We start from the raw sequence: 27232 nt of genomic DNA on the forward strand, positions 1-27232 counted from the left end.
ATATGCAAATGTTGAGGTTGAATAGACATGACTATTGGACTTTTGAGCCTACATAAGTTCGTTGGCTGACCTTGACAATTTGTCCATAATCAAAATAAATTCATATCTCCATAAATACTTATCGGAATCGGATGATCTTTAGATCAATCCTACACCTCTTGATGAGAGGAATCTAGGAAAAATATTAGAAGCCATAAATAAGATGATCCACATGGAGTTTGGCCCTAGTTGCCAATTTTAACACTCCCTCTCAACTAGGGAGAACTTCATCTGCAATCCGTCAGACCGTCGCTGCTATCCATCCATCAAATGCATTATCCTGTACAACTTGACTCCACTCTGCTCTGCTCTATTTTGCTCTGCTCTGCTCAAACTATGAAGAAGAAGAAATGATCGAGGATGTATCATACCATCCTCCACTGACCCGAAGTCAGTCTCAGAGTGTGAACCACTCTCATTGATCCCAGATCAATGGAGGTCATCCTAGCATAGGGAGTACGATAGATACAGTGATGCGTCCATCGATAGTACTTCTATGGTCCCTATTCTCATTTCCCTGCTCATTGATCAGATGAGAGGTACTTCCCATGAGTCCCAGACTGCATGGGTAGGATGCCTCGACAGGAGAACTAATCATCCTGTCCACAGGAGAACGAATCATTATGTCTAGTGGATGCCACAGAGAACTAATCATCCTGGCCTACAGGAGAACTAATCATCCTGCTCCATAGTCGCCATGGAGAACGAATCATCGTGGCCCACATGAGAACTAATCATTTTGTTCCACAGTCGCCACGAGGTGTCACAGGGGAAGGTTGAACCTTTACCCTGTACATGGTGCACCACCAGGGGATGGTGAGTCGCCCTGTGGTCACATGTCGCTCCAAGAAGTACCCCGCGCCCCCATGGAGCTCCTAGAGCTCAATACATCATACTTGACCCTCATAAGAGGGTCTCTAGATTTGACCTTTCCTAGGGGCTTTGTCAAAATGTCAATGACCTGTTCATCTGTACCGATATGTTGGAGCCTTATTGCTCCTCACTGCACCATATCTCGAATATAGCAGTACCTGATATCGATATGCTTGGAGCAATCATGAAATACGGGATTATCTGATAAACAGATCTCGCTCTAGTTGTCACACAGAATCACGGTGGTATCCAATGTAAATCCAAACAGCTCACTGAAGAACTTTCGCAACCAGACTACCTCACAGGAGGCCATGCTAGCAGCAATGTACTCTGCCTCGGCGGTGCTCAAAGCCATCGACTTCTGCTTCCTGCTCATCCAAGATATCAAGGCAGATCCCAAAGAGAAACAGCACCCAAAAGTGCTTTTTCGATCCACTACACTGCCTGCCCAATCAGCATCAGTATACTCAAGTAGTCTCACATCTCCGGCAGTGTATCTCAACCCATGAGTGATTGTGCCACAAAGATATCTCAATAGATTCTTGGCACCAATCCAATGTGAGTGTTGAGGCTCAACCATATGTTGACTGCAAAGCATATATCCGGACGGGAGTTCACCAAGAACATTAATGCTCCGACGAGTTGATGATATTCAGTAGCATTTCGTAAAACAGGGCCGGCAACACTACCGCTTAACTTCTTGAAGTCAAGTTCCATCGGGTAGTTACGAGCTTGCAGTCCACCATGCCGAATCTCTCCAATATCTTCACCACATATTTTCCTTGAGATATGAAAACCTCCCCTGGTTTCTGCTAGACTTCCAATCCTAGGAAATAGTGCATAAGTCTTAGCTCTTTCATCTCGAACTCAGGAGCCATCTCCCTCTTACATTCGTGAATGAGAGGGTCTGCACCTGTTAGAAAGAGGTCGTCAACATATAGCACCAATATGGGAGGCTTGTCATCTATGACCTTGAAGTCAAGGTTAGGGTCGGCTTCACTCCTAGTGAATCCCAGCTTCATCAAGTAGCTATTGATATTCTCATACCATGCTCGGGGTGCTTGCTTTAGCCCATAAAGGGCCTTCTTCAACCTGCACACATGAGATTCTCAATCATAAATCTCAAATCCTTCGGGTTGCTCCACATAGACCTCCTCTTTGATCGAACCATGTAAGAACGCAGTGTTGACATCCATTTGATGTAGGTTCCATCCTTGCAAAGCAACAAGGGCTATGATCGAGCGGATGGTGGTATATCGGGCAACAGGTGCAAATATCTCGTCATAGTCTATACCTTCCTTCTGGGAGAAGCCACGAGCGACAAAACGAGCCTTATACTTTTTCGCACTTCCATCAACTGCATGCTTTATCTTGTAAAGCCATTTTGAAGTGACAACTGCTTTGTCCTGGGGTCTGGGGACCACATCCCAAACATCGTTTTTCATAATGGACTCATATTCCTCGGTCATAGCATCCTTCCATACTTGATGCTTGACAACATCTGTGAATGACGAAGGCTCATTTTGGATGATCGTGCTCATGATGGTCAAGTATCCCTGATACCTGTTCGGCTTCTTACTTTCACGGAAGGTTCCTCGGGGTGCAATGTGTCCTTCAGCATCATCAAGTGTCCCCCTAAGCCATGAAGGCCTCTTCCTAGAAGAGGAAGGCTCTTGTGGAGGAGGATCAATAGGATCCATAGGTTCTTCCACATCGGGCATCGTCTCATCTTCCTTTTCCTTCGGTTCCCCGATGTCAACTTCTTTAGATCCCCTTAAAGTAGGAAGATTGTCTACTTTACTAAAAGCCATATCTTTGTCAAAGGTGACATCATGACTAATCTCGACTTCCCTTTGACCAACTACATAGATTCTATAGCCCTTAGTATTTTCGCTATAGCCCACGAAGATTCCTTTCTTTCCAGATGCACCCAATTTATTCCTTTTCTCTTTTGGCACATGAAAATATACAGGACTTCCAAAAATGATAAAATGAGATACGTCAGGTTTCTTACCGATGAACATTTCTTTGGGAGTCTTGGAACCCAATGCTTGATGAAGGCATTGGTTTTGTACATATACGACAGTATTTGCAGCTTCGGCCCATAGAAACTTCAAAAGTCTTTGATCATGGAGCATAGCATGGACAGCTTCCACAATTGTACGATTCTTCCTTTTCGCCATACCATTCTGCTCAAGAGTATACGGTGTAGTAGTCTCCCTCTTAATCCCAACCTCTTTACAAAAGTCATGGAACTCATTGGATTCATATTCAGTCCCATTATCAGTCCTTAAGGTCTTGATCTTCTTTTCGGTTTGATTCTTGATCAAGGCTTTGAAGTGTCGAAACCAGGAGAACACTTCATCCTTCTTTTTCAAGAAGTATATCCAAGTCTTGTGAGAATAATCATCTGTAAAAGTGAGGTAATATAAATATCCTCCCAAGGAGTTCACAGGCATCATACCGGATATGTCTGAGTGAACCAACTGCAATATATCGGAGGTCTTGCTTTGGCTTGAGGGGAATGGTCCCCTTTTGAGCTTTCCTTCGGCACATCCTGGACATACACCTTCTTGCTCTAATCTGAACTCGAGCATCCCGGTCACCATTTTTCTTACATCGAGTAGAGCTTTATAATGGAGGTGAGCAAAACTCGATGCCATAGTTCGGACTGAAGAGATGTGTCACAAGACATGACACCCAGCAGACTTCCTCTGACCTGATATAATGAATCAACTCAAAACCCAAGAGTAAAAGCATCTTTAAAGTTCTTTTTCCATACACGTACCTTGCCATCACTGAAATCCACCTTGTAGCCTTTGTCTTCCATTGCCGAAATGGACACCAGGTTCTTTTTGAGATCAGGTACATATAATACATCTTGTAAGTGAATGGTATTACCCTGATTCAATTGAAGAGTGACATTTCCTACGCCTTTCATGGGATATTTTGAATTATCTCCAAGAACAATTTCCAGGTTGGTTTCCTTCTCTATCAGATTATAGAGAGCTTCTTTGTAACCAGTGAAGTGCCTTGAGGTACCACTATCAATAAGCCAATTTCCTAGCGAGTCCAGGGGAGCAGTAGTAGATAGAGCTGCTGGTAGATAATATTCATCTTGCTTATTGTTAACAGTGTTAGATTCATATCTGGAATTTCTTGCCTTCTTGAATGGTTGTCCTCTTTCTTGATTTCCGGCACTTTTTTTACCTCTGCCATTCCATTGATTGCCTTAAGAGGGATTTTGATCATCGTCCCGGTGTGAGTCCCTTTTATCAGGGCACTCCCTTGCATAGTGACCCGTTTTATTGCAATTGTAACATCATCCTTTCCTTCCACCCTTTGGTCCAGCCTTTTCCTTTGAATTTAGCCCCGGAATTGTTTCTTCTTTTAGTATGAGAAGAAAAGGCAGAGGGATGACTTTTAAGTATGGGCATTTCTTGCTCTTCCATCCTCATTTCTTCTTGAATGCATCTGGCCATTAATTCCTCAAATCCAGGAATTACGTTATTGTTGAAAAGAGTAATCCTAAATATATACCATTCAGATGGCAGTCCTCCAAGAATTGTGAATGTCATTTCCCTCTCAGGAATTACTTCCCCAATAGATAGGAGATCATTCTTGATCTCGGTGATCCTTAAGAAATATGCTTGCATACTCTCATCTTTGCCCTTCTTAATTTCCTTCAGCTTATTTCTAAGAAGCAAGACTTGATTTGCATCATTAACTTTAAATAAACTCACCAGTCTATTGTAGATTTCCTTGGAGGTGTTCAGCTTGGAAACATAGGCCACCAAGCGCTTGTCGATAGAGTCCCGGATGATCTTCCTTGCTTTGACTTCTCCCTTGGTCCATTTGTTCCTAGCAGCAGCGGATGCATTTGATGGAGGCTCAACAATTCCGCCTCTCACATGGTCCAACACTTCATGTTCTTCTAATGTTAGATCGAGAGACATCTTCCATCCGTGATAGTCAGATTTCTCACGGAGTTTGTCTTCAGCAAGGAAGTGTGTTAAGGACCACATGTTTTCTTTTTAAGATAGCCTTGCCAACCTTCTCTTCGGTGATTGCTCTTGCTCTTGCTCTTGCTTGGGCTTTGTCTTCATCTCAGCTCTGATACCATGTTAAATTATGGTATGTTCTATGCTTAGAGCAGTTTACTTATTTTTCTTCTTATTAGCCACAGATTAGCAATCACATATACATAAAGTAAAGTGCAGATTGAACATTAAAAAATCAACAGAAAACAAGCCAAGACAAGAGACACAAGATGTGGCGGCTAGCCAGGGACAAACCCCAACACGAGGAAACCCTTTGGTCAAATCTTCTTTTATCTTCAATAGTTCAGCAAAGAGAAATAGTACAAAATCTGAATTCTGTAATTTTATATCAGCAACAACAAACCCTAGATCAGCAAAGTCAAACTTGGTCAAACTAGTTGAAATTGACCTCTAAAATATTTGGTCAATTTCTGGTCAACTTGTCCTCGAACAACCTGAAGAAACAGCCCTTGAACAGCCCCAAAAGTTCAGTTAATTTGCAGATTTCTGAAGTCAACTAGCAAGTTGCAGCCCTAAACTAATGCAATAATACCAGTCAAACCAGAGGTCAGATCACCTCGATTTTCGTGCCAAAAATTGTGGTCTGCCTAGGAGAGGCAACCACACCCAATCCGCACTTCTGGAAGGTCAATGCTGGTCAAAGAGATGACCTGCTGCCCTAGCATCCTCCTTTTTGCGTCTTCTTTGCCTTAGGACATCTTCCTTTCAGCCACACGTGTGAGAGAGAGAGAGGCTCCTTTTATGCGTACGAGAGAGAGAGGAGTGAATTGAATTTTTCAAATGAGGAGAATGCTCCTTGTATTTATATGCAAACATTGAGGTTGAATAGACATGATTGTTGGGCTTCTGAGCCTACATAAGTTTGTTGGCCGACCTTGACAATTTGTCCATAATCAAAATAAATTCATATCTCCATAAATACTTATCGGAATCGGATGATCTTTAGATCAATCCTACACATCTCGATGAGAGGAATCTACAAAAAATATCAGAAGCCATAAATAAGGTGATCCAGATGGAGTTTTGCCCTAGTTGCCAATGTTAACATCAAGGCATGTATATTGCTCCTCCTTTATGACAAGAATTCGCTGCTCCTCCTATATGTGTGTCTCATGTCTTCTCACCGGACCACTACTACTTCTGCATTGTGAGAGAAGAATTTGAACTTGTGAGAGAGAGTTGGAGAGACTTGAAAGAAATTATGAGAGAGAGAGACTTGGAGAGTAAGAGCAAAACTTGGTCATCCAAGGTTGATTCAATACTTCAATGCTTCCGTGTTGATTCAGTTGAAGGGAAAGTTGATTTAGTGTTTGCATCTGCTGCTGCTACCAGTGATTTTCATGTTATAGCTTGTTTAGATTTGGGTGAACTTACTCATTCTCTTGATCTCTCATTGTAGTCTATTGCACAATTGATATCAAATAGAAGAAGAATCTGGTTGGGTTTTCCCCTTGTGGGTTTTGCCCTGGTCATTGGACCTAAATTCTTTGTGTCTCATTTTGATTTTCTCTACCTTCTATTGTGCATTTGGTTTATGTTCTATCTACAATTTCTTAACTAATATTGCAGCAGAAAGAAGTTATTTTTTGGAATAAGTAATTGTTTTGGCATAGAACATCATAATTTCAACATCATTAGGATCCAAGTTGGGTAATTCCAAATCATCACAGCTGTCCAAACCCATATCATCAGGAAAACCATCCCACATCTTTGTCTTTCCCTTCGACCACTCCTCCCTTTGCCTGTACATGCCTCCCACATCTGCTTTTTGACAGGACATGATTCCTAAACCTTAGACATGAGTAGGGCAAGTCTCAGACACGAATTTGGCACATCTCCCGTGAACAAGACATGTGCCAAACTCATGTCCAACACATGGGATATGCAACATGTGACCCCCTAGGGGCATGTCCAGTGACTCAGGTTTCAACTAATGGTCATATCATTAGATTCACAAGTTGTCAATTCCTCCTCTAGTGGAACGAGTTAGATTACTCATCTCTCATCACTGGATGGAAAAAAATAGACTCAAAGATATGTAACTGGAACCTCTGTTATGTGCCTCATTTCCTAATAGGAAACTTTTCCCAGAAAATTTTATAGGTGAAAACGCATGGGAAAAATCTAGGAAGCAAATCCTGGAAGTTTGTGTAAGAAAAAAGCCTGGGAAATTGAAGTGTTTCCTAACAGATTCCAGTATGTCATTTTAAACTGTAGAAAAACAGGTTTAATTTAGCTAAGTTAGGTATAAGTAGGCCCCAAAAACTAGAAGCTGGAAAAATAATCAATAATAATTTAAAAAAATCCATCGCATCAACTCATTTGACTTAGGGATGTGTACTCTACATGACATCATGCACATGCTTTAATTGAATGGAATCTTTTCCTTGTCTATTTTTCCCAAAGCAAAAGCCTCCTAATTTAGAAAGGGAGCTTTACTTGAAGATTCCTCTTTTCAATTTTTAGTGTGATTTCTCATTTATCCTTTCTTCTACAAATGGGGCTAATTTCTTAAGAAGCCTCCTAGCCTCCTGTTTTGGTTTTCTCATCGATGTGCTACAGAAGTCATACACCCTCCCTGAGACTAATATTCATCCCTTCTTCTTCCCTACATGCAGGTACTCCGGGCAGTATATAATGCTTTTGAAGGGGGTATTATTAGCAGCAGCAAGGCACCCCACCATGGCTTTTCACTGACTTTTTAATGCATGTGAAGGGAGTCTTCTTCACTCCCAGCTGGCAAGTAACTAGTGTGCTTTTGTTGGAGATCCTAAAAAGGTTTTATATGTACAGTCCCATGCTCATTCTATAAAAGATGGAGAGGTGACTGAGAATTCTTCTTAATTATATGCTCAAGTCCCTCAACATTTGTTTTCTATTCCTTTCAAGTGACTGTGAGGGAGTCGTCTTGACCCCAAGCTGGTAAGTAACTAGTGCGCTTTTGTTGGAAATCCTAAGAAGGTATTATATGTACAGTCCCATACTCATTCTATAAAGATGGGGAGGTGATTGAGATTTTTCATAATCATATGCTCAAGTCCCTTGTCATTTGTTTTCTATTCCTTTCAAGTGACTGCGAGAAAGTATACCACTTAGAGTTGAAGGTACTTTCATCCTGTCCATGAGATCTACCTGGACTTGGTCATGAACGATGCTTTGGTAGTGATTTGGGTCCCCTGTGGTACTTTGAGCCTAAAACCTATAGGGTCAAACATTGTATACACATCTTAGGTGTAAAGGTATTAAGTTTTGGCAGTGAAATCTCTCTTTTTGGTGTGTTTAAGTGTTGCCATTAAAAAAATTTTGAGTTGGTTGACCTCAGGAATCACTCAACTAATTTTCTTCCTCCTTCAACTCCATACCCAATGGAATCAAGGATACCAGTCATATAATTGATAATTCTGAGTTTTTACTTCACTGTTTTTGAATTTTTATCAGCAGATCAGCAAAATTAGTTTGCTGATTTGAGGTGTTTCAAGGAAGATTTGCATGGAAACTAAGGCAAGATTAATATATCAAACTGTAAACATGATATGTATTTGCTGCTCAGAACCAATTGTTAGCATATTTAATTTCTTACTTTGACAGGACAGTAAGCTTTTTTATGCAGATATGATGTTTTTTTCTTTATAAAAGGTAAAATATTGTCTTCAGATCAACTAGGGATTCACAACCCCCCCCCCTCTGCCCCAGCCAAAATTAGAAAGCACTAACCCAAAGTGCAGAGGGAACACATAGAGGTCACAGCAATGTGCAGAGGGAACATATAGAGGTCACAGCGTAACATCCCTAATTACCTCTTATGAAGATGGTTTTAAGCATTAACAACTCTAAAACAAAATAAATGCATTTCACTATATAACAGGAAACAATGAAGACATTCTATACACAATTTTCTGAGGTAATAACAAGAGGATAAAATAGCGGTGCAAGTACTGACAGGTGAAAAGGCCTTGGTGTTGGATCTAGGGTGGGTGCTCTCCTTCCTTGGCTATGAGAAGAGGTGATATACTCCTTGACTCAGCTAACAAGGAGGTATTCCTCAGTTTTGTCTGTCTAAGTGAAACTAATCAAGAAAAGTTAGCAAGGATTATGATATGAATTATGGACATGTTTAGTATGTATGTGTGGGTTGGCATGAACGCAGTTCCAAGTGGAAATTCTTGGGGCAAGGGCTTCACATCAACATCCTAAATGGACAAAGTGATCAACAGATGAAATTTTTAAGGAAAAAATCACCCAACAGTATATTGGATCCCATGGGACATCAGCAAAAGAGTCTATATCACAATTCACATCATTATAATATCGCAAGTAATAAATCAATTACCAAAGTAATTTATCACTCTTGCACTCATGGATGGTGCCAAGTATCCTAATAATGACAAAAGAGTTACCAAACAAACAGCTTTGGCTATCTAATGCACTCCATCGAAATATTGAGAGTGATGTTAAAACCAAGAAAATGTCATCAATAATTAAGGATGTTCATCATTTAACAGAATCATAGTTACACAGACAGATTCAGGCTAGATGGGGACTTAAAATAAAGATTAACAGGTTATTCAAATAGCTTCAGCCTCGAGATAAAATCCACTAATGCTCATAACATGTAAAACCATGAGATAAATTTAAAAAATCTACCATGAAGAAAGATGTCTTCAAATCCCCATAACATTGCTAGGGTTATTTTTATCCAAAATGACCACTAAGAAGCTTATATGTTATCAGTTAATGCTTCATGCCACCATGTTAATTCACCCATCTGCTTAGGAATACTTCAGCACAAAGAACAACTGTCAAAGGAGGAGCATTCTTCTTTCACTGTTTTGCATTACTTATCATGTCTAATTAGTACTTATTAATTCTCATTCTTTCTAATACTATACATATTTTCGTAATTCATAATCATTTTAGAATACCCATTTTTACAGTATGTGTGTTTTTACTTTTTAGTATTTACCATGATGGACAGAGTGGTCCTCTGTCAACACCATATTGGTATATGAGGTTAATAGCTAAGTTGCACGAAACGGGGAAACGCGGAAGCGAAACGAAACGGGGAAGCGAAACGAAACGCGACCTCCCCAAATTTTGGAAACGGGGAAACGCGAATATATATAATAATATATATATATATTAAAAATATTTAAAAATTATTATTATATATATGTGCAATTATAAAGCATGAATGATACATTTACTTACATAAACATTTAAACATTAAGATTAAATTTACATCACATTTACTACCTGGAAACCCTAAAAAAAATTAAAAAACAAGTGTTTTTTTTGGGGAAACGTGGCACGTACGGCCTGGAAACGCGTTTCCGGCCGTATGGCCAAGTTTCCGTTTCGGGAAACGTGGCCGTACGGCCGGAAACGCATTTCCAGGCCGTACGGTACGGGGAAACGAGTTTCGTTTCGTTTCCCCTGGGGAAACGGACCCCCTGCCCACGTTTCCTGCAACTTAGGTTAATAGTTAAAAAGTAAGTTTCCCTTGTAATTCACATGATCATATGCCCAATAAAATGGAGAATGTAAGTCATCCTGCAGCACTGTACTGGATGCACATCCTACAGTGGATGCACACTCCAACAAGGTGGGGGTTCCATCCACTGTTGAATATACACCCATCACAGACTTGCTAATCTCCTCCTAAAGAGCAACTATAAGAACATTACAAGATTTGGAAACTGTGATTCATATCATACCTCCCTGAAAGTTGACCTGAGTAATGATCAGTGAAAATATAGACATCTGGTAAGAGTCGATTAAGAATGCCACGAGAAGCATCTACCATGCGATTAGACATTTGAGGCGATACTCTAGTTGAATAAGCCACTCCCCTGATTCTTTTCACCATACCCTCATCGACCCATGTGACAGCCTGCAACACCAATTGAATTGATTCTTGCAAAGACAGAAAGCAGATAGGGAGAGTAATCAAACATTTAATCTTCAATGAATAATGAAGCAACAGAAAAGAGATCCTTACTGTCAAACTATTTTGCACAATAGGAACCTTCAGACGCACTTCTCCACCTCCATTAGGAGGTGCCCCTCGACTAACAATTTTCAGTTCTAAGTCCTCTAAGGGAATGCCAAAATGCTTTAGCATAGGCAAGGTAGTTGTTCGAAAAGTATCAACACAAGGGTCCTTATTATCATTTGTAATTCCTGCAAATAAAATAAAAACTTATCAAGTGAGAAGAACCGCATACCTATTTTACATTGAAAGATTCTCTTTTGGGAACTTAAAAGGAATTAAAGTTCTAAGGTAACATCCATTGCATTGTATAAAATAAGATAAAAAAAAATTATTGATGTCTGACAAAGGCCCGCAAAAGTAGGTCAATGGGACTAAAAGAGTACATCAAGTGTAGATAATAGATATAGATTGGGAATGCAAAAACAACTCCCATATCAACGCAATAAAAAGGCAAATAAAGATAAAGGTCTAAGTATCAATGTTTTAAAACTCAGATAAGGACTCAGAATCAGTCAAGAGTCAACTCAGACTTGGAATGACCGGGACTGGTCTGATTTCAATGACAAAATACGTAAAATATTTAAATTTTAATGGAAAAAAATATATCTTAAAGAGTCTAAACCATTGGAGACACAATATGCAAAGTCTGCTCATGCATATACCATGTAAAGGTGAATATATCAAAATGACACCAAGGGCAATAATATCAGCAGCCAAATACATAATCAATGAAGCTTTAAATGGCCTCTAGAATATAGAGTCTGAAAAATATGCTACAAGCATCTCCTTTCACCTAACCTTCTTTTGCAATACATCTCCTCATCAACAAGATCAACATGGATCCATACAAGGTCATTGACTCATGGGGCCATGATAGAATTCCAATCTGCACATTCAAATATGCAACATTGCAAATACTATCTTTCATGTTTCAAACTTCAAACTCATAAAAGGCAGAAAGTACAAAATTTTGAAGACAGATTTCAGATCTGCAATTTAATGAGAAAAAACACAGACAGACTTATCATTTAACTGTTAACATACATGGGAAAGATCACTGCTCTTCAAAGCTGAAACGAAACTCCAAATGCTCAATGAGAGAGGTGTGAGGCAAATGGCGTAGGGGATTTCTAGTTGTTTGGTAGGGTGGATCTTTCCAATTTTTGAGCTGGGGCGGTTGGAGGCTTTTAAGACCCCTTTCTTTCTGATTGGTGCTTATGCATTCTTCCAGCTTATGCATTCTGGCCGAATCTTCTGAGGCACATTGCTCTATGGATATGCGAGTTTTGAAGGGTTGAAAATATGTGTTATGTAAGATCTCTGATTTCTTATACAAGCTCTGTAACATCTCTTTCATGCAAGCTCACTTATGGCACCATATCTCTGTTATACATGCAATCTTTTGGCACAAATTCTCCATGAAATTTGCAGACCTGGAAAGACCTGTGAGGTGAGCCTAATAGAGGTCTGTGATTCGTGCACTGTAGATATGCGAAGTCCTAATATATATATATATATATATATATCCGAATTCATCTCCTTGGCTCCTTATGCAAGCTCACTATGGTATCATCTCTGTTGTTCATGCGAACTACCAGTGGCAACAATAATCTCTATTCGTGAGTGAGCTTGAACATGTTTCTAAGTCGGATTTATTATTTGAGGTCTACACTATAAACAACGGGCTACAGTTCTGGAAGCCACAGGCGTATCTGTGTTCTTCTAACTAGATCAATGAGCCAAACAAAGAATCGACCAGGTCAGCAACTCTTCTCATGTAAGCATCTCTGTGGCAAGGTTCTGTGGATTATTGTGCAAACTCTGTAACACCCTTTTGGGATCTCCAGTCCGATTTCTGTATGGTCCATGTGAGTGTACAAGTTTCTGTTATACGAACCTCTCTGTAGCATGGTATGCGAGCTACTCTGAGGTATATTACAGTGTGGACCTGAGGCTTTGACTCTCTGTGGAATCTATGCGGATTTTCGGTGGAAAAGGCACAATATCTGAGCCTTTTCTCAAGGTATGTAAATTGATCCATGTTTCCCGTGGTATATCATGCAAGTCTGGGCTTGTTATCTCTACAAAATTCTATGTGACATGAGATTCTATGAACTTTCTAATCATGATACAAGGTTCTTTGTAATAAAGCCAAGGACACTGGAATAATTCAAAGAAGTTTGAGGACTGTGTGTGTGTGACAATGGAACTATGCTAAGCTATGCTAGTCGAGGCCTGTTTGAAATCTATGTTTCCTGTGCATAGATATATAGTGATATCTGAAGGCTAAGAAGTCCCGGTACTTCTCTGCATGTCCAGTAGTTAGAATTCATCCCTAAAGCAGGATCCGATCCAAGAAAACTCTGAGACGTTGCTGAACAATCTGAAGGACTGACCTGATCTTTATCCTATACATAAGAGAAGAACGAATTTCTGAAAAAGAAAATCGCACTAACTGGTACGTATTATTTGAATTATTAACTCCTGTGAAGTATTATCTGAAAATTGTTGTTGTGAAGTGAAGCTTGAAATATGAAAATTTGAAGAATGAAGTCTGAGACATAAGTAGAAAATAAGGAAGGTCTCTGATTTCGAAGAGTTCAAGATTTGAATACTACTTTAGATGAAGGATTTCCTAATTGAAAATTTTAGAACTTGCTAACCCTAGCTAACATCAAAATTAGAACAAGTATGGACCTAGGGTTTGTTGACAAAATCCAAAGATGATGAAGATTACACCTCCTGCTAAGCAAGTCGGAACTCCTGAGAAGTTGCATTGAAATAAATATTGTCACAAACCGGAAAGTGTTGTGATGGGTGGCTTTGTAAAGGACAATAAAATTGCAAGTCTGCAAAATGGCTTCTATTAAGCATCAAGTAGATGTTGCGTGTTTCTTGAAGATCAATGTCTCTCTGGATGAAATCCCATGTTTAAGGATAATCCTAGACTTGAATGATGAACCGATGTTGTTATTACAATAACGATGTCATAACAGAATTTCTTGATTTGAAAAATTATTGCATGCATGTAGCTTTGGACAGTGAAATCAAATGCAAGCAAAGCAGAAATAATAGGAGGTCAAAGCCTGAAAGTCTAAATCAAACTATTGTTGAGATCAATGTTTTGGGTTTGTAAAACCCTAGTAAGGATTTGAACAAGAATGACCAAGGGTTTACAGTCAGATCTCTCATAATGCTAATCAAGAATAGTGAAGTTGGATCAGATGAATGTTACTCATCTAGGGTTTGCAAACCCTAGACTAAATTTTAAAAGTTATTAGGGTTTGGAGTCGAAACCCTAGCCAAACAAATGTTAAACCTATCGAGACAAAAGGGGTTGGAAATGAAAGTCCTCAGTCTGTGGATTGATTGCTTCCACTTAAATAAAGAAACCCTAGCTTCTAGAAGATTTGACATCTTGAGGATGAGGATGTTTTGCAAGTTAAACGCAGAAGACTAAAGGTCAAGAGGGAGTTGTCATGATCTCCAAAGATAAGTCTCTTGTATTTCCTTAAGTGTTTTAATCATTATTGACATTGGATTGTTTATGGTTTGTAAACCCTAGGTAGGGTTTAAAAGAAGATCTAAGGCTTATGAACCAAATCCTATAACTGATTATGTTTGTTTGAAAGAAGCAACCCTAACTCCATAATGATGTGGATTTCTTGATGATACTATGGATTTCTTGATGATGATATGGACTCCTTGATGATGTGGATTTCTTGATATGGACTTCTTGATGATGTGGATTCATTGATGATGTGGACTCCTTGATGATGATGATGTGGACAAGATTAACTCCTTGATGAGTTGAACGAGGTTGATTGGACTCAAAGAAAACTACGATCAAGAGGGAGTTGACATGCTCTCAAGAGATAAGTACTTTCTTGATTGTTTCATTATGAATCTCTTGTCTTTGTATGTCTTGCTTGATTGAGATTGTTCTTCCATGGCCTCCTAGTAAGGATTGCAGGAACGTGATGAAGTATGTCAAGGTTGTGGCAATCATTGAAAAGATGAAAGAACAAAGTGACAAGAAGACTTGTGATTGGATGGGATTAGACTTAGAGGGAGTAGACAAAATCGGCCTAATTGAAGCATGTTTTTATGTTAAAATTGGCAACTAGGGCCAAACTCCATGTGGGTCATCTTATTAATGGAAGCTGATATTTTTCTTGGATCCCTCTCATCGAGAGGTGTAGGATTGATCTAAATATCATCCGATTCCGATAAGTATCCATAGAGATATGAATTTATTTGTGTTATGGGACAATTCGTCAAGGTCGGCCAGCAACCAAATATACCCCACTTGTGCTCAACGTTTTACTATAAAAGGAGGAGGTCTTCAAGTCATTTAGACACACACTCTTCTTGTGATCTCTTCCTCTCCACATGTCTTTGGGTTTTGGTGGAAGGAGAGATACTAAGAGTATACGTTGGCCTAAGTCTTATGATGCCCTAGCCGCAGTAAGGAGGATGCCCTAGCAGCAGTCTAGCCACAAGGAGGAACATCTAGACGCAGTCAAAAGAGAAGGCTCTACGCAGATCTAAGGAGCAACTAGAGGAGGCCTCTAGCCACACCATTTAAGGGTGCCCTAGGCCGCAGTCAATGAGGATTTTTATGCAGCAAGAAGAGACACTTACTGCAGTCCTCTATACACAGCTAATCACAAGGCATAATGTAGACTCCATACGTTGTTCTATACGCAGCAAGAAGAGGGACTTCACTGTCCCTAACACAGTCATGGAAGGAGGTTAAACGCAGGCCTTATCTGCTGGCCTTATTCCACTCATACGCTGGAAAGAACACAGCTCTAACGATGCCCTAAATTACAGTCACGGAGAAGCCCTAGACGCAGTGAAGGAAGGAGCCTAATTGAGACCTATACGCTGTCCTAAAAGGGGTTCTAACCACTGTACAGAAGAGCCCTAATCGCTGATCAAAGGAGTCTCCTTATACGCAGTCAATGAAGTTATCTAGCCACAGGTAAAGGAGATGCCTAGCCGCAGTTTGATAAGAGATCTATCAGCTGTCTTAGGGAACATCTATACGCTACAAAAGAAGTCCTAAAGAACCCTATCTGCTGTCCAAGGAGGAGCCCTAATCTGCTGTCAAGCTGCTGTAAAGTGCAGCCATAATCCGCAGTATATGAAGGACAATGGAGCCCTAGCCGCAGCAAGAGGAGCCCTCATCATAGCGTATAGAAGTCTAGATGGACAGCGTTGATATCTTTGGTAACAGCAAGATAAATAAGGCAGTCTTAAGTAACTATAGCCTAGCTGCTCTGCTAGGCTGCAAGCCATAGCAAGCAGCTAAGGCTGATATACATTTGCAGCAAAGTGGACATTGTTTGATAAGAGCAACAAAAGTATTGCAGCAGCATGATGTAGCAACAAGGTATTGCAGCATGATGATGATGATGTATTGAGTATGCCTTGAGTGTATGATTGGGTGAAACACAGTGACAGGTGCAACTGATGATGAAGTGCAGCATAGCAATCATTGAGTACAAATCAGTGATGGTGCAGCATTGAGTAGAGATCAGCGTTGAGTGCAGATCAGCGATGAGTACAACATTGGGTGCAGATCCGTGATAAGAGCAGCTCAATGATTGGAGCAGTACAGTGACAGGAGCAGAAACATGAAGTGCATAGCATGGCCATTGGGTCCAGCACTGTGATGATAAGTGCAACATGGTGCAGCACGATGAGGTGCAGCATATGGACGAGATGCAGCACATGACAGGTGAAGGAGTCACCTTGGAGAATCAATTGAAGCAGCATGTCTTCAACTGATCTCATGTAGAGATGGTTGATTCTCTTATCTAGAAAGTCGAAGTGTTGACTTTTGTTGTAATTGTATTATCTCTCTCTCTCTATTGAACTATTGAAGAACATAGAAGAAGAATTGATCAAAGGTTTCCCCACATTGGGGTTTGTCCCTGGCTAGCGCCACATCTTGTGTCCTCTTGTCTTGGCTTGTGTTCTGCGATTTATGTTCTATCTGCAGTTTACTTTAATGCTGATATGATTGCTAATCTGGAAAAGATATTGAGCTAACTATGAAAATTGAAATAAATTTCTCTAAGCATAGAACATACCTAAAATTAAAAATCCATATAAGATGACTTGAAGTCTTGAAGATTAATGTTGATCCAAATCCGCTGAAGAAGAGCCCCCGACTTTTTTGCTGTGTTGATGATAGTTTTTTTACAAGGACTGAGGTCCTCTTCGTCCAGTGTAAGAGGGAGTTAATCGAAAAATTGCAAGATTAAAACTATGACACAAGTGTGGTGAACTCCTTGCCGAGGTTGCGGCATAATGGACTGTGAGTCCATGGACACTTGCTTGAGGAAAATTTGAAAAAGTTGTGAGACTTTGTTGTTGATTTAATGAATCACTCTAATTGGCTCGTTGAACCACTTGATGCATGAAATTGTTGACTCTATCAAAACTAGATGTATTATGGGTGTTGTATGACATGGATGGTCCTGTTGCATGTAGCACGATTGAAGCTAGAATGTAGTTGATTTATGGCGTTGGTTGTTGATTTGCAAGTTGCTAATATTTGCTTCTGTGAGAAAGTTGCTTAATAAGAGTTGATTTTTCTAGGGCACACAAGCTAGAAAAGTCATTTCCTTCAACAGGTAACTACATCCAATGACTAGTTCGCATTTATAACATTTAATATCAGTAAGAATTTACAGAGAAGAAATTTTCAACCATAAAAACATGAAAGAGCAGTAAAGACAACCATGAGACAATAAGCCAAGAGAGACAGAAAATTTAGGGCTGAGGCCAAGGCAAAACCCACAAGGGTAAACCTGTAAAATCTTTCCTTATTTGAGAGAGAGTTCAATTCATCAGTACAACAGAAACCATCATATAAAGATAATAGTCAAACCAATATTCAAGAGCAACAGAGATCCCAAGCTAAATGTCAAGCCTTCCTTCCTTCAGATTTCAGCCTCCTCCTTCTGCTCCCAACTTCGCTGGATCAGAGCTTAATAAGAGATAGATCGATGTGTCAAATGAGGAGGAAACCTCTCCTTTATATAGACTTCCAAGTGAGTCAAATGGGTGCCTCTTGGGGGCCCAGCTGACCTAAAATAATAGGAGGCTGACTTAAATATATTTTGGAGGGAAAATATAAATTCAAATTTTCAAATTCTTCACATGATGAAAATACCGACCATGGATACTATATTTCCAACAAAATTTAGGAGGGAAAAAACCCTAAGACAAACTATATGGGAGGAGGAGGAGGTTCATTCTCATCATGATGGATTGCAAATCTTTCTAATTTTTGAGTCGGGGCTCTTGGAGGGTTTTAAGACCCCTTTCTTTCTGATTGGTTTCAGTGATGAAAAATTCCACCCTAGTCAATCCCTTTCTCTATACTCTGTTTAGCACAAATTCTGAAACAACATTCATTCATTTTTCTAGTAGCGAGGAATATATGTTGTTGCCTAGCAGTGAAGCATCCCTGTGACAAATCTAAGGTAGCGACCTGTCTTAGAGGAATTTTGTGGAAGCATAAGCTCGTGAGGCAAAGTTGTGTGACAACAGTGACAAGTTTTGAGGCCACCCCTGTTCTAAGGCAGTGAGGGTTTGAGTAAACCCTTCTCTGACTACAGACCATTCCTAGAGTTTGTCTTATGGCAATGGCTTGTATTTAAGGACATTTCTGAGGATTAATTTGTAGTAGTGTATCATTTTGAGGCTAAACCTGAGTCAATGGACCCCCTTTTAGGGATTGATCTATGGCATCGTATCTTTCTGAGTTTAAATCTTTGGCAGCAAATCCTTTTGAGACTAGACTTGAAGGGTCTCTAAGGTTAGATCTTTGGCAACGGGGCTTCCCAAAGTTAGATCTGAGACAGCAAGACCTCTTGAGGCCAGAACTTAGGTAGCGAAGGACTCCTGAGGTTGAATCTAAGGCAGCAAAAGGTTGTTGAGTCTCAACCTGTGGCAGTAGTAGCTGAGGTGTTATTCCAGAGGTTGTTGGTAATAGAAATCAACAAAAAGGTTGTGAGGAAAAAGAGGAGCAGGACAAATACATCTCAAGCAATCAACAAGATCTAATCCAAGGCAGCTAACTGTCCAGGAGAACCAGGACTGTAGTTGGTTGTAAGGACAGGTCGATGGTGTAAGGGCAGTAGGGTTTGTTGATGCAATTAGCATTAGTTTGTGAAACTACATTATAGTGAGTTATTGGAAGGATTATGGATTCGCAACCTATTGTTGAATGGGCTTCATTTTATGAATTGTTGGTGGGATAAAATACTTGTTCACATTGTTTGTGCATTCAATATTATTTATGATTGCAAAATTGACAAAATATTGTTAGAATGCAAATTTTGTCATTTACTCTCTCCAATAGTCAAACCTAAGGGATATTACAGAGTTAGCGAGAAACTTAACCCCCCAACCCCCATGGCATGAAATATGAAATGTCTAGGCCGACGCGTTTCGAACCAACCAGTGTGGTCCATCATCAGGACAAGATGAACCACACTGGTTGGTTCGAAACGCGTCGGCCTAAATATACCAATGTGATTTTTTCCGAAGTTGTTTTCAAATCAGAATATGAATCACAGAAGCTTGAATTTGATTATATGAAATGTCGTCAATTGTATGAAAACAACCATGTTCTTGGCTCACAGAGTCTTGTGATGATATTGTAAAGGGTCTCCAAAATGCCAATGCCACGAAGCCTTTAAAACAAGGCCTCCCTCAGGACTGTGTCAAACACCTTCCAAAAGTCCACAAGGCAACAAAAGATTTGTGAAAAGCAATGATGAGCCTATTCAATAATGACACTCAAATTGAATATATAATCAATAATCCAAAAATTTGGGCAAACCCCACATGTCCTTTAGTCTTTTCGGGTGCCTTCTCTCGAGTCCATTTGAGATCCAAATATGGACTATAGCATAGAGCTCAGAGAAGATGTGTCCAACCATCATGGTCTTATAATTACTCAAATCTAGTCTAGCCCCTCATTTGAAAATGAAGTGGGTGTTATGTTAGAACCATGCCTAAGGGATCCAAATCAAACAACATATTAAACAAATCAGCAATGGGGGAGTCAAGAATATGAATACTACACTTGGGGAACTCGACTTAGAAGCCTTCCTCATCAATTGCCTTACTCGTGCTCATAACCTTCGCAGTTTACTTCATATGTCATTCAAGAAAAGATGACAAGAGTGGGAGAGGAAACATGAATAGAGGATTACACATGTTCATCACAAAGGGAGATAGTATAACATCGATTGAGAATCTAAGTCAAGCAAAAGAGGATTATGTCAAGGAAAAAAGGTGCACTACAATGTTTTAGGTGAGTAAAGAGGGGCTTCGCAAAACTCAATCTCCTCGAAGAAAGGAAAGCCCATTTTTTATGACAAAAGATGGCAATGGTATGATTTTCAAAGATGGGGAAAAGAGGGGGTTGTTTGTAAAAGCAAAACAGAGAAGCCTATGGTGGAGTTTGCGCTCTTCATCAAATTAACAATTCATGAGGCAAAAGTTAGGGTTAGGGGCATGGGTGGGCTACCTGATGAAATGAGGAAAGAGTCAAGAGAAACTTCTAGAAGAGTAGTGCAAAAAGGCTTATATTTTGTTGTAGTTGTCTCAAGCGATAAGAAATGGGAGAGGGGAGAGATCAACTAACAAAAATGAGCAGTGTAAGTGTTGGCATATTCCCTATCAATAAAGATAGTAGCATGAGGAGCATTATAGGGGGGGCTAGATAGGTGAAGATGGAGACGTAGAGATGAAGAAGTGTAGGAAGGCATGTGTCGGAAATATTGAGAGGGTGGTGAATCGGTATTTCACTTACAATTAGTTAATTATTAATTTCAAAGCATTAACATCAAATCAAAAACATAAATCATCAACACATCACGAGAGCAGTACACAAGAAATATTTAGGTGGAAACCCTTTTGGGAGAAAAACAACCAAACGCTTTTCTAATAATTTATTTAGTGCAAGATCTCTCAGCTCCAACTCCCCAGTACTCTAGAAAAGCATTCAATTTATCATAAGCTCCAACTCCTAAAACAATGCTTGCTTCTACACCCTAGTTTTACCAACTCCAACTAGAAGGACACTCCAACGCCCTAGTTTTATCAGCTGCCACTGAAAGGATTCTCCAACACCCTACAAGCTCCAACTTGCCCTAGCACCACCCTGCCACCCCGAAGTATTTTCAGGTTCCAACCTAAAGGAGACTTCACTCTCCTACCTTGCACCACCCAACCACCCTAAAAATATAAAATAGAGAAATGAACTATGGGCCCTCGTACTAGGGACAATGACCCACTACAATGACATTCAATAAACCCACTTTTTACTACCGACAGATATTTAATGATGTACCAACAATATTAATTGCCAACCTTCAGAAAATCTCCTTGTATACTGTCAACTATTAACTGTAAAACTTGATAATGCCTTCAGTCAACTTAATTAAATTTCATAGCATGTTTACATACCTCAAGTTTGCTAATGTAAAGTATGCCACTAACTGCCACGTGTTGTGAAGATGTATTCCTCTGCCATTGATTTGTTGTTCCTTTGATTGCAACACAATGATGCCTTTATCCACTGTTGTAGATGAGACCCCCATTTTTATTGCTTTCAATGGCTGACAAGATAAGGCTTTTATGCTCTCAAGTGGGTCTGAAACTGATCATTGCTCATAGGGTAACTATGGCCCAAATATTATAATAATTTGAACTTAAAGAGGACCTTGGATATCCCTCTGAAATGGTCTGCAATCTAACAATGAAAGTATGCTACACAAATGCTAAGTGCATCACAGATAGACTGAAGAGAAATAGAGATTTGGACACTTGGACAAAGAGATAGTTCTAAGAGTTACGTCCAAGTGGCCTTACCTCAACTAGTCCAAAAGAGGTAATTCAATGAAGCCCTTACCTCGTATTTCATCTGCTCTTGTCTGCACTATAAAGATCAACCTTCAACACTTGGACTTTAGATAATGGCTTCTTGCTAACAAAGAGAGGTCACAAGTGTAGGTGAATTGTACCAAGGAAAATATGCTCTCAGAGGTGCACATAATAAGTCTTCAACAGTGAGCTAAATTTGTCTCAGACTCCACTCCAAACCATTCAAATGGACCTCAGAAAACACAATTGTCTTGTCACAACATGCTTCAAGAAGACATCTCACAGAGGGCTCCACAAATCTGCTTCAATTAGTCAAAAGGAATCTCACCAGACAAGCCTCAAACTGCGCCAAACAGGGCCTTGTATAGCCATGAAAAAAAACCTAAAACAACTCACAAATTAGCCCTTGAATAAACCTTGAATACAATTGAGTATGTCTCCAAACAAGCCTTAGGACTGCCCAGCATTGCGGGGGAGCGCCCCCCCCCCCCCCCCCCCCCCCCGATCCCACTCCCCTAGGCTATCTGAATAGAACAAAGATATTTCAGATTATTGAAGGGAGTATCAAACGCCAGGAGAGGATACTCAGGCAGCCCCGACCTTTCAGGAATTTTGTGACATTAAGTACAAAGGTAGGCCCAAATATTATGGTAAAGGTGCACAACAGAAAGCAATCGTGAGGGATTGGAATGAATTTTGGACTAACCCTATCCGTGATCTTTATTAGTATCCATATGTGGAACAACTGTTGAAGGATCCAGTGAAAAGGACAAGTTTTTCAAATGTTTGGGGTAGTAAGAATAGTCATGGTTCTACAAGCAGCAAGGCTCAAAATAAATTTGGGAATGATGAATCTAAACAGTGCTTATCAAATGGGCAGAATTCAGGCAGTGACGCTGAGTTTCAGTGTTTAGTTGATGAATCTCAGGGTATTTCAATGGAGGAGCAGAAGCTTGAATTATCACCCTCAGTTTTTGTGACCTGCAAGCTCGAAGAAATAAAGAGTGTGGTGGTGAGGAGAACAAGCTGGAAGAGAATTGCAAATCCCAATCTTGGGACTTGGAAATTGAAGGCATTGCCTGCAGCCATGAGGAGAAGTAATTTGAAACTTTGTTTGTATTAAAGGTAGACAAGGTCACTGCATTGGAGTGTGTAGTAGAAAAATCCACTGAGCTTAAATCACATGCTGTTACAGTGAATGATGAAATTGAAATGGAGTGTTGCCAAATGGGGACTGTGAGCTGGAGCCTCATTCTGGTGATAATAATGAGCTTCAATCAGGATATTTCAATAATGAGGATGATTAAAAACACAGGTCAATGGATAAAAGGATTAAAGAGAGCTTACATACAGAAGGTTTCTTAACTCAAGAGCAGGTTGATTTAGATGATGAATTTGATGATGGAACTATGAATGAGCGAATGATACAGATGACAAAGAAGAAAATGATTCTTGAGAACCTTGTTGTTAGCCGTATTAAAACTCAAACAACCCTCAATCAGGAAGAGTTAGATGATATGTTACGGTATGGAGCGCAAGAGCTGTTTGCTGACTCAAATGATGAAGATTTCAGGCCACATCAAATTCACTATGATGATGCAGTTATAGAGAGATTACTGGATCAGGCACAAATCAATAGTGGAGATGCATTAGCTGATGAAGAAGAAAATGGATTTCTGAAGGCATTTAAAGTTGCAAATTTTGAGAATGTAGATGAAGAAGAGGCTGAAGCAACTAGAGTTGAAGAGGCGAAATATCAAGCAGAGACAAAAGAACAGGTCTTGGTAAAGGAGAGCACAGCCGAAAACAAGTTGTATCTATTGAAGAAGAAGATCTAGGTGGATTGGCGGACGTCAGTTCAGATGATGAAGAGGAGGATTGAGGAAGTGACTGGCTGGAAGCTTTAAGTCCAGGTAGAGGATTGACGGGCTCATCTGGACGAAAGTCACATGCTTCAAGAAAGCAAGCATGAGTGGATACGATAGAACCGCCACCTCTAATGGAAGGTGAGGGAAAGTCATTCAAACTGCTAGAATTCACCCAAAGTCAACATGCAAATTTGGTAAAAATATTGATGAGGTTCAGTTTGGGAGATTTTGATTGGAGTGAAATTATTCCCCAAATGAAGCAGAACACTCCCAAGGAGATTAAGGAGTATGGCACTCTCTTTCTAACTCATATTGCCGAGGATATAACTGATTCAATGACATTTTATGACGGTGTACCCAAAGAAGGTCTATGGATACAAGACGTTCTTGTCCGCCTTGCAATTTTGCACCTGCTAAAAGACAAGGTGAAGTTATTAGCAGAAAATCCTGCTATACACTTGTTTGCCATTGATTACTACAACAAAGTTCCTAGACTAAAGAACTCCAGAATTTGGAAGGAGAAACATGATCGCAAGCTGCTACATGAGATCCTTGAGCATGATTGTAGGAGATGGCATGTTATTGTAGACGACAATGATCTTGGATTTCAACTTTCAACATGTCATCCGAAAGGAGTAGCGGTGACCACCCTTAAATATATCTACCATGGGAGATCCATTAAATAAAAATGCTGGAGTCTCCTTTGCTATAGAAAACAAAGGTCCCCATATACAGGAGGATGGTTGTAGCAGCATGGTAGAAGGTCAAGTGAGGCTACCTTCTGTAGAACGTGTTTGTGAGGTTGCAGGTGTTGGTGAAGTAGTAGCAAAATCGGCAACTGAGAAGAGAAGCCAGCTACCTCGAGCTGGATCATCAAAGAGTCTTCTTGTCCAATCAAGAGATGTACAAAAGAGGCTCCTTGAGTTTATCAGGAAGAGAGCCCTTCCAGAAAAAACACTAAATGCTGAGTACCAGAAGGAGTCAATAATTGCAGAGCAGAAGGTATTTGAATCTATTGATAAAGAACCTAAGCAAGAGGCTAAAAATGCAAATGCACCAAGCCCTATAAATCAACCACAGACAGAAACCGGTAACTCTGTTTTTCCTACCCTATCCCCTCTAGCTCCAAAAGAGGTGTCAACATATGCTTTGGATAATGAGTCAACTTGCCTGGAATTAGCCTGACTTTAAAATGAGATGTGTAAGGTGATCAATGAAAATGAGCTGGAGGGGTCTATTGACAGACAACAGCAAAGGCTTTCATAGCTGGACAAGAAGAAAGGGGCCACTGCCCAAGGGTGATCATAATTGGCAAATGACAAACCTATACGCCTCATCTAAAAGCAGCTATCATTCAGTCCCAAAAGAAGAAGGTTTCACAAATGTTGGTAAAGAATATGAACCTTCGATGATTGATGAAGAATGTGATGGTGATGCAACTGTTGGAACAAGTAAAATGGAGGTTCAAAATGCATGGTTGAACATGAAACCTGCTTCAGTAGTAGCACCAATTTGTACTCTTGACCCAGAATTGATCTATGATTTGGTGAATGAAAGCAGTAACTATTGCATGGTGGCATCTCCAGCATCAGAAACCAGCATTTTGATTTTAGGATTGCAAGAAATGGAGATAGGGCTGGTGTTCTGGCTATGGCAACTGCAAAAGAAAGTATTGAACTTTGAAGGGAAGTTCTCAATTTTGAAGATGGGAGGACAAATTGTGCAGCACCCAAACTTGCAATTGTTTGAGGACAAGCAATGTCGGGAAGGGGGAACTATAATGTTCCCTTCTAATTAATGGCCAGTAGGGTACAAAGTAGCCTATCCAACCCCAAAGGCTATAGTCAATGATAAAGGGGGGAAATCCACTATCCAATGTTTTTGGGGCAACATTGGGTAATTTGGGGTAACTGGGGCAAAATTGTTGGACACCTAATCCACTAAGGGTTATGGTGAGGAAGTTGAACAGTCAAAGGGAGTCCAAGGGACCTTGGAAGATGAATCCAAGGGTCACTCCAATGTACTATAAATGTATATCATGTGAATAATATATGCATTCAATGTTTATCCTTCATGTCTCCTGTCTTCGCCATTGTTGTGTTTAACATGGTATCGGAGCTGGTACGTTCATAATCTACTCAATCTTTTGTGAGCCACTTGTTTTTGTGGCCTATGTAAACCTGCGCATCTCTGTGTCTCTACCTATTTGTGTAAGGTTTCAAGGTTTTCTCACATGTGTTTTGCCCACATTGGTGTTATGCTGCAATGTCATGGAAATTGATGCAGAGACTAGAATTTTAAATGTAAAATCGTTGAATTTTTTGCATTTTGATGGTAAATTTATGGGATTTCATTCGGCAACTTAGGATTGGATGGTGCATTCTTGGTTTCTAATTTTGAGATGGACAGTTTGAAAGGGTATTTTTAATTGGAATGTTGTAGAATATGCATTGGTTTTTGCATTTGGGCAGCGACAGAGGCGTAGAGCCTTAGAGGTTAACGCTTAAGCCAGCTTCCAAGAAACGCTCTTCAAACCTTAACGATCTTTCTTCAGTGTCAGTCTTTCCTACATTGCATTTATTTACCTATCACAGTTCTGGTGCCTACTTGAATAGTCTCCTGGTGGTCGTTTCTTTGTCAGTGCGTCAGGCCTTATCTTGCAACCTCCAAAACGCCTCTCGATTGTCCTCTGGCTAATTCTTAGACGAGTGGTGTCTAGATAATTATAGAAATGGTAAACAATACAAAATCCCAATAATCTAAACACAGCCACTGCCTCCACTCAATGACTGCCTCTGGACCCTGATATACATTTCCCATTTTGGGTCATCTTGCTCGATAGATCGGCTTCCTTCAACAAAAGAAAGCACAAGCAGTTCTAAGCGTGCATGCCATTCTCGTATCTGTGGTTCGCTCAATTCAAGGCGGAATATCTCGAACGAGACTCCCATCTCTCTAAATCTCCTTACGTAGACAAAACCTTATCAGTCAAAATCTCACACTCACCTTCATTGTGGATCATACTTTCGATAGATTAAATGTTACTTGAAAATTGTGGATAAATGTGTCAGGCCAGAGTAACTCCAAAATGGGCAGAAGAAACCTGATTGACTATTTCATTAGACAACTATTGTTTATATACATAGAATGGACGGATCAGTTCATCTTCTTGATGACTGTTCACGTTCCAGTTTACCCAACCGTTGAAGATTAGGTGTGAACATTCCCCCCCTTAATCTAAAGGGATGTTGGTGAGTCCAAGCATCGTTCTGAATCTTTCAAGCTTTTCTCTTCCAAGCGCTTTGGTGAAGATGTCTGCAATTTGCTCATTTGTGGAACAATGACGGATATGGATTGTTTTGGCCTCAACATGATGTCGGATCAGATGATATTTAGTATTGATATGCTTAGTACGATCATGGAACTTTGGGTTCTTGACCAACTTTATTGCAGAGGTGTTATCAATCATGAGTGGAGTTGAT

The 27232-nt window shown here is 40.0% G+C and overlaps 1 protein-coding gene across 2 annotated transcripts in view; it reads right to left on the reverse strand.

Moving 5' to 3' along the window:
* The window catches only part of LOC149205059 (putative RNA 3'-terminal phosphate cyclase-like protein), a 93957-nt gene that overhangs the window by 33105 nt on the left and 33620 nt on the right, over window positions 1-27232 (reverse strand). For both annotated transcript variants that reach the window (XM_089394880.1, XM_089394879.1), the window contains 2 exons: window positions 10972-11153; window positions 10688-10863 (listed from right to left, as the gene is read on the reverse strand). In XM_089394880.1, coding sequence (XP_089251006.1) covers window positions 10688-10863; window positions 10972-11153 — 358 coding nt within the window. The remainder of the gene's footprint in view (window positions 1-10687; window positions 10864-10971; window positions 11154-27232) is intronic.

Source organism: Pinus tabuliformis, chromosome 1_2 (assembly GCF_031772625.1).
Source record: "Pinus tabuliformis cultivar Carrire ecotype Pingquan chromosome 1_2, CPIR1, whole genome shotgun sequence".
NCBI lineage: Eukaryota > Viridiplantae > Streptophyta > Pinopsida > Pinales > Pinaceae > Pinus > Pinus tabuliformis.